The following is an 8,943-nucleotide window of genomic DNA, read 5'->3' as shown; positions in this document are numbered from 1 at the left end:
TAAAAAAAAAAAAAAGAAAAAAAAAGACCTAGACCTTGTCCCTGGAGTAAGGGTGAGGTTATTTTCTGGCAATTAAGGGAGAAGTTTGGATTCCCAAATGAGTTTGGAGTGTGTGCTATGGAGGCTGTGATGGAGATTTACCTAGAGATGAACACAGGGGTTGTCAGGCTGAGTATATCTCAGCTGTCTTGCCCGGTGGATAGGGATGTTGGGATAAGTCATTAAATCAATCTGTGCCTCAGTTTCCTCAGCTGTATATGAGACTAAAAGTCCCCTCTAGTCCTAAAATTCTATGAAAGCAGTAAATAATTCACCTGAAATGCATCCTCAATGAGTTTTCCCTTCGTTTCTGTATTAGGAACCAATCCATTTATGTACTTTTTAAAAGCTACAGGAGACAAAATTGCAGGCTAATTTTATTAAATCCCCAATTACAGTAATTTTTCATGTTTTTCTTTTTAATATTGAAGTTCATGCTTCCTTGCACATAATAAAAATGGGTTTGAGGGTAACAAGCTATTTTTATTTTTAAAAATCTCTTGCATTTAACAATTGTGAGATGGTCTTCCCAGTCACTTTTTGCTAAGCATTCAATTCTAACATAATTGTTAAGTTTTTGTTAAGCATTCAATTCTAATGTAATTGTTAACTTTTACATACATTGCAAGGATGCACTTGAAACAAAGCTAAAATATCACAATTTGCTTTAAAAACCTCCTCTTGCATTTACTTTGTACTGCCCTGACAAAGGGTATCAGTCTGGGGTTGACAACACCTCAATGGGTTAAATTCTCTAATTTATTCTTTTTGTTTGTGTATTTTACAAGTACAAAATGAATGTGTATTATGTGGATCCAATGCTAGATTACGACTTTTAAAGGCCTAAAAATATTATAGTAAGCCTCAGATGAAATGCAAAGTGAATTTAATACTACACTATTAAAATGCTGGGGAAATCCAGTATTATTATTTCTATGTTTAATAGTGTAATAATTTTTTGGAGTGTGTGGGGGAAGAGCTGTAAAAATTATTCAAAAATTTCCTTGTGGTACCTCTGCTGTGTGTGATTAGACATCTTTTGAGCAATCTTGCACTGGTGCAGGGCACTATAAGGGATACAAAAGCAAATCAGACACAGAACCTGCCCTCAAATAACTTACAGTCCTGCAGTTTTACGAGCAACAGGCAACCATTAATTTGTAGAGATATGATTTCTCATTAGACAAGTATGGAAAACTGTGCCCTATTCTCATAGACCAATTAAGAGCATGGATCAGCAGCCAATGGCATTTAAAAAAATTTGACCTGTCTAAGTCCATTGAAGGAATTTGTATATCAAGCATAATCAGCAAGGGTGGCATGACCCAGCACTGGGCAAGGGTGTTCCCTGAGTTGAGGGAGCACTATAAATCTAATTGCGACGCCTGGCAGAGCAGGCTTCCTGCTGATACGTTAGGCAATGTCTATTAGGACACAGGGATACTCAGCAGCCATGGTCTTTGATTAATGTATCATGGAGAAAGAGTTACCAGAAATTAAGTGCTCTGGGTAGAGATAAGATAATTTCTAGATTGATGAGATTTGTTAAGCAAGTGAATCTTATTCCTAGGGTCAGCCTTTCAGATTTAAGACAGCATTCTTCAGTGCTTTAGGTTCTACCCTTTCCTAAAACAGGGATGACAAAATGTTTTTACTTTGCGGCAACTCAAACCAATTGAGCGATGATAAATTTGTACCCCCTGTTTCTGTAAAGGTGACAGAAGATGCTAATCCTAAATCTGCAGTGAAATAATAAAGCTTTTATGAACACCATATATAACTGTTAATGATGATACTTGAATGCAATTTGTAAGTTTCACTGAATAGGTGAACAGAAATATTCCTTCCATTCTCTATAAAATATTTTACTGAAACACTAATCTCTATGCTGTATATCACTCTAATACATGCTCAAGAAAGTACAAAGAGCCCTCTCTTTTGCGTGCCTTCTGTTTGGTCTGCACTAGTTTGTTAGTCCTTCTTTTGCTTTAGGCATCTGTGAATGCAATTATGGGGACTTAAGATGTCTTCAAGTAAGTTTAGGAACTATGTAATGAAATGTGTTTTATTTTCTGTGCGTTTTAGCCTGAGTGCAGAAAGTACTCTTAAAAACTCCTGCTCGTATTTTACAGAATTTCAGTTCAGTTCAAACTGTGGAGTTAGTTTATCAGGTGGTCAGAGGGTTGGAGTTTTGTTTGTTTGTTTGTTTATTTGTTTTGAAATGAAATATTAACCCATAGAAAGAAGGGGAACATGGTTACTATAATGAACCAAAATAATCAGATCATTCATGGTCATAGATAAAAGTCATTTTCTCTGTTCTTTGAGCATGAGCTGCAGAAATTTACCTTTTTAGAAAAAGACATCTTCATATTTGTAGTGACTTAAACGGACTAATTGGACCTGGCAAAGTTGCAAGTAATTTTCAGAAATCGTTAAAACCATAAAGGTCCCGCTGGCTCTGTTTTGCTTTCCCACAGTGACCGTGCTGTACTTTTTACCATTGTCATACACATGCACACAGATTTCTTTTATCTGGTGCATAGGAAGCATTGTTCTCTGGCCTAGAGAAAATACATTCTAACTCCTTTCCCTACTCCATACAATGATTATACAGAAACAAAAAGAAGAAAGCAAAATAGATGTAGAATTAACAAAATGTGTTTGACTTGCAGTGTTATAGCAGGTGTAATCTCTTGTCTGTCCAGGAGACTTGTCAGAACAATAGACTAGCCATAGAGCAATCTTGTTTGCTGTAAGAGCAGCTCCTCCAGCTTTGTTTTCCCTGATTCAACCCACTCATTTGAACAAGGTTCACAACCTTCAGATGCATTGAGCTGAATACACAGTATGCTTGCAAACAGATAGTTACCCAGTTCTCAGGTGGATTTACTTAAAAGACATGACCAATTTGAATATCTTAAAGGCCTTAACCACAGTACAAACACACTTCCTAATGCAGGTTCCCACTTACTGACTTTGAGTAGAGATGAATATAAAGACTTTACATAGATTTTTTTTCACTTTTTGGTAAAAGCACGCATTTATAATGGGACTAGAAGAAAGATAACTGAAAGAATTTGCTATAGTGGGTGGTTGTTTTGAAGAAAAAAGTATTTTAAAGAAAAATACAGATTAGGAAACTCCAAAGGACAATTACCAAAATTATCCCATGTGGCAAAATCAATATTAAAATAAATTTTGATCTTCCAAACCTTAGAAAGTGAAATGTTTTCAAAAAAAGGCTGTCATGTCAATGTGAAAATGAAACATTGTAATTCATGATAGTGTAAGTTATTTGAGAAATAATTTTCATAAGGCATGTGAGAGACTTGTGATTGATTTCAATATAAAATAAGGTAACCTCCTCTTCCCCCATTCCCAAAAAAACCCCATAAACCAACAAAAAACAATCTAGGCACAGCCAGGGAAAGTTCAATAAAGATAAACGATTTTGATGATGATACATTTTATTGAAGAATGACTAAATAGAAAGTGGTTGTTTAAAGACATTTGATATGCTGTAATTAATTTGAAATAAATAAATCAAGAAATAAGGTACATCTTAGAGATTCTATGAAAGTTAGTGTACACCTTTCTGAACAAGCTGATCAACTAAAACTATAATAGCCCTTAATGGATCAAATTTATTTGAAATTTTAAGTCAAAGTATTTGATTACTGACAATATGAAACTCTTGCATTTCAAATGACATACTGTATGATGCTCAGGGATCCCTACCAAACCCTAAGTAATGAAATCAACTGATCCTAAATATCCACTGAAAAGATCATGGGATAAGACTAATGTTTGAAGGAAAGCTTGGAAGTAAAACCACCATTTTACTGATGCTCATTTATAACTAAATCTACTGATTATGTCACGCCTTAGTTAATAAACTGAATTCAAACTAACCAGCATACCTTGAATCAAAGATCTAACTTATTATACCAACCCAACATTCCAGTTCAAAAATCAAGCAAGTAGAAACAAATGTGAACCACAGCATTATACATCCTGCCAAGCTGGAGGGCAATTGACTTGGCACCTGCCTTTTTGAATTACATTAACCTTATTGTGAGAGAGATTACAATTTTCAAATTTTCACTGAAAGTGAAACTGACATAATACATTAGTGGTACACTTAGTATTATCTCTACAAAGAGAAAACGAATTACATGTAAGGGGGCAATGGTAAAGTATTTCATCACATTCGTCTGACCATCAAGTGCACAACTTTTGTATCACAGTCATCACTGACATTCCAGTAGTAAGATCAAGTGTAATAATAGTTATATTTACTCTTTAATTGTAGCCACTTCTTCACTTCATATGTCATTTATAAACCTCCTATACTGCCATTTTTTGAAATTAAAAATGTTTTAAATAAAATTGTAAACAGTGTGGGGCTTTGTATAGTAGTGATACAGATTCTAACCAAATATGCAACTGATGAGTTTATTTGGATAGCGAGGCCAGCCACAAACTGTTATGATTTTAAATTATGTGGATGCCATTTTTATGTTTTAAAAATTAGAGTAATTCCACTATCAAAGATACTAAAAAAAAAAAAAAATTAGGTTAAAAACCCAGGCACACTTGTGATATTTAGTTTAAAAGCCCTCTTGCAAGAGATTTTGAACCACAAAGTGCTACTAACGAGCGATAGGAATTTCCTAAATTCAATATTTTCCCAGCATGACTTAGCAATGACTTCAGTGTCAGAGATGTAATACAATGAGTTGACACTGATGCATTAACATGATCTTGAGTCTTCAGTTAAAGAGAGAAATGCTATTGAAAAATCTAGTTCATAAAATCACCTTGTCATTAACATATATTTTAAATGGGTTTAGGTTAGAAATAATGCCTATTAACATTTTCTAAAAAGTTTTCACTTGTTTACAAGGAGCACGATTATGAAGGGTTTTTACCAGAATCCACTCACCAGAAAAATGAACAGCACTGCAGCTACTCTGAAGAAACGCCAGTCCATCTCTGCTGGATTCTCTTACATCCAAGACCAAGGGAGTTTTGTTTGTTCTTCTCTGTTCTTTTTCTTTCTCCCACTCAGCTGGTGTCTGATTAAAATAATTTCTCAGTAGATGTTCTTACATGCAGGCTTTGAGGTGTTTCTGCCTTCCTCTGGGAGAAGGACTGAAGGTACGTATAACCAGTCTGGATCCCCACCCTAAAAACTTGGGCTGGTCTCACTGAAATGCTTGACAAGATCATCATTGCTCCCAGGTAAAAACTTGGGGACACACCCTTCTTCCAGCTGAAAAGCAACTCTCGATGGGGCAAGGAAGATTCACTCCTTTACTGAAGGTTTTCAGTAGCAGGCTCTTAAAGTGAACAGAAATGTGGAGGGTTATACAGGTGATGGGGGCTTCTCACCCCATGCTTTCTTTACAGGTAGTTTAGTTTCTCCCCATATTCAACAGGTAGGTATAACTTGAATGCTCACATTATTCATTTGATTAGCTGTTTGTAGCCAAACCCTAGGGTCATAGTAGAAAATTACAAACTTTCCATTTTAGTAGATGTTGGGAAAGTTTCAGTTATTTTCAACTGTTAAGAGAAGGAAAATTTGCTAATGTGAGTGAGGCTTTTTTAAAGTTATTAATTCAAACAAGTAAAACCGTGATGCTTATAATTATTAGATCCTCTGCATAAGTCACAATTCTCATTAACTGACCAGCCTTAAGTCTAAGGAATCCTACATTTTCCCTCTAAAGGAATGATTTTCTTTCCCTAAGTATTTTTCTTTCTTTATGATTCTTTTTTTTAAATGCAATAAAACAAAAATTTAAATATTACTAAACTTAATTAAGGGTGAATAGTGAGGACTATCAATTAAAATCCTGATAATAATTTTAAAAATGAGATTTGGTGCCTGAAATACTAATGGAAACACAGAAAGCTGCTCAACAGGTGAGGTGGGTTAAAAGTCAATGACAATTCCCAAGCACAGAGCCAAGAATCTGTACAGTGAGCCAATTAGAACATAGGGAATACACTGAAGAAATGGCTGCCTACACATGTAGATGGGAAACTGAATGCAGCCCTGTGGTTTGTGAAAATAAATAGCAACCTTCACAAGGCAGCATTTGGACACATTTTTGGACTCTATTCTCTTCCCCTAACAATGTCTAGTATAAATACTGTGAGTGGCAGGAAGCTCATAGGCACTGGATGCCCTCAGAGTTTGAAACGGCTACTTGGAACAAGAGACCTATCTGATGAGATGTTGATTATGGTCAAAAAATACTCAATATGTCTCCAAAAGGAAGAATATCTCTGAGGGTCAGAGAGTCTATAGAAGGCTGTCATTTCACTACAGATTTGTGGCCAAGAAGATGTGTGGTTTGAATTTTCATATTATCCATCATAGACTGTAGAGGGTAGGAGATAGGCTGCCCATGTTTATTTGCAGTGAATAAGAATGCTTATGATTGTAAATAGCAGATGTAAATAAATAAAATTTAGAAAATTTAGAAAAAGGTCAATTTTCTCTAATGAGAAATGTCAAGTAAAATAGACTGCATAAACCTATGACTTAGTCTGAGCAATATATTAGTATCAGGTTGTCTGACCATGAATAACAGAAGACTCATTGGGCACCAGACACAACTGGACCTACTCTTGCAGTTTTCCAGTGGCAAGTCAATGTGTATGTACCTTGGATTCTGGGCACGATGCTAGGACATGCACGGGGCCTTCTTCATCCATTAAATTACCTTTCCTTAAACCCAACCCTCACTCCACCTCTAACTCAATGCCTCACTCCAACCTTCCTATCTGACTAGGTGATTCATAAGGCAGCAACCTCCCAAACATCTTTCTGGAGAGGAGGTGTGGTAGAACTCCAGCACTGCAGAGCAGCGTCTGTGTTGGCAATCACATGAGAGCCAATTAGATGTTAAACACAGTGGGAGAGGGAAATTATTAATCACTTTCTCTCCTTTGCCTCCTTCCCTACCTTTTTCTGTTTCTTACTCATTTTAATGTCCTCAGAACAGTGGTATCCAGTAGAAATTTCTGCAATATGAAAATGTTCTCTCTTTATGCTGTCAGATATGGTAGCCACTTATAATATGTGGCCACTGAGAATTTAAAATATGGTTATTATGACTAAGGAAAAGAATATTTAACTTTGCTCAATTTAAGTTTAAATAACCACATGTGGCTAGTGGTTACCATATTGGACAGTGCAGACATCGTTGCTTTTGTTGTCTATCTTCTCTCTTACTCCAAGATTTAATTCCTTCTGGTTTTTACAAACTCAACTCTCTCAATCTACCCTATGCCTTTTCTTAACTGAGAACTCCACCGTTGTTCCAGCTTTCAATTAGCACATTTAATTAGTTTTCCTTCACGTACTCCTATTTCAGTTGGTCCTGTCCCTTTTCCTGACTTAGTGGTCCTCTTTCCTAATGCCAATGAGTTAACATACTTTACAACATAGGCAACACAAACCGTTTCATTTCCACATTCACATTGTTTTTAATTCTTTCTTCCAGCAATCTCATCTGTAACCTCACATCACACTGTTGCTTCTTCTTTCCCATCTCAGTGAACTCCTTTTCTTTACTCTGAACGTTGTTCAGTATGTGTACCTGCACGTATATAGCAACAGTTCTCATTTCATAAAAATTTTGTGAAATTTGGGGTGATTTTTCTGTCTGGAATTTCCCTGGTGAGCTGACAAAGCTTTCTATAGAGACTAAAATTCTCTAGAGAAAAGGATTTTCCTCTGTTTAAGAAGGCATTGCAAACTCCAGAATGTATCTTAAGTGTTTGCATTTCTACATTTGTTGTTAGCTTGAAATATTGCAATACCTTTTAAGAAAACAAAATAATCAGCCTCTATAAAAGTAATTTTGAAAAACAAAATAATCTGCTTATTTAACTAAAGGTAACATGTTGTATTGATCTAGAAGTTCTCAAGCCTAAAGGCAGTAACTGTTTTATCCACCTTCATTTACATAGCATCCATAGCATGAATTCGTATTTCAGAGAAATTCTTTGGAATGTGCTTTTTTTCCATTTAGCAATAAAGTATTTTTAAATTGATATATAGTAGCTGTACATATTTTCGGGGTGCATGTGATGTTTGCATACCTGTATGCGTTGTTATAATGATTAACTCAGGGCAACTGTGACATCCGTCACCTCAAACATTTATTATGTCCTTGTGTTGGGAAGCTTACAATTCTTCTCTTGTAGCTATATTGAAATATACCATAAATTACTGTTAACTATGTTTTAATGTTATATGTGAACCTCTAGTTTTACATATGTGTCTAAATTTTCCTAATGAACTCTACAAATTGTTTAAAAAATAGGTCAAAGGTAAAAAACTTAAAACTGGAGGAGAAATTGAAGTAAATATGTTAGGCATTATATAAATAAAAATTTTCTTTTTGCCTCTATAGTGTTGTAATATTCCCATGAGATATATTGATTGTAGATCTTGTTCACATTGTTTAAAATTAAACTATTCCTCAAAGAGTCAATGTCACACCCACATATGTCTGGGAGATGGGGGTTGCATTTTAAATTAAAAGATACTTTTCTTTTTAATATATAACAATCACATGCAATGTCTGGTTGGTAAGTGGATTTTTGGTTTGGACAAAAGAGCTACAGAAGTAATTTTGGAATATTGAATATCTTGGAAAATTTAAATAGGAACTATAGAAAAGTATGACCTATTTTATCAGGTTATATTATATTATGTCTTTTTATTTTTTTTGAGATGCATCTAGCTCTCTTGCCCAGGCTGGAGTGCAGTAGCGCGATCTCAGCTCACTGCAACCTCTGTCTCCCAGAACAAGTAATTCTCGTGCCTCAGCCTCCCGAGTAGCTGGGTCTACAGGTGTGAGCCACTACGCCCAGCTA

General features: G+C 35.4%; 1 protein-coding gene across 1 annotated transcript in view; it reads right to left on the bottom strand.

Annotated features, from left to right (window-relative positions):
• The window catches only part of DSG1 (desmoglein 1), a 35,781-nt gene extending 30,534 nt beyond the window's left edge, over positions 1-5,247 (bottom strand). Inside the window, exon 1 of the mRNA XM_011974368.1 lies at positions 4,988-5,247. Within this exon, the coding sequence (XP_011829758.1) occupies positions 4,988-5,035 (48 nt within the window). The 5' untranslated portion in view covers positions 5,036-5,247. The remainder of the gene's footprint in view (positions 1-4,987) is intronic.
• Between the last annotated feature and the right edge of the window lie 3,696 nt (positions 5,248-8,943).

Source organism: Mandrillus leucophaeus, unplaced genomic scaffold (genome assembly GCF_000951045.1).
Source record: "Mandrillus leucophaeus isolate KB7577 unplaced genomic scaffold, Mleu.le_1.0 Scaffold145, whole genome shotgun sequence".
Lineage (NCBI taxonomy): Eukaryota > Metazoa > Chordata > Mammalia > Primates > Cercopithecidae > Mandrillus > Mandrillus leucophaeus.
This window is presented reverse-complemented; position numbering and strand designations above follow the sequence as displayed.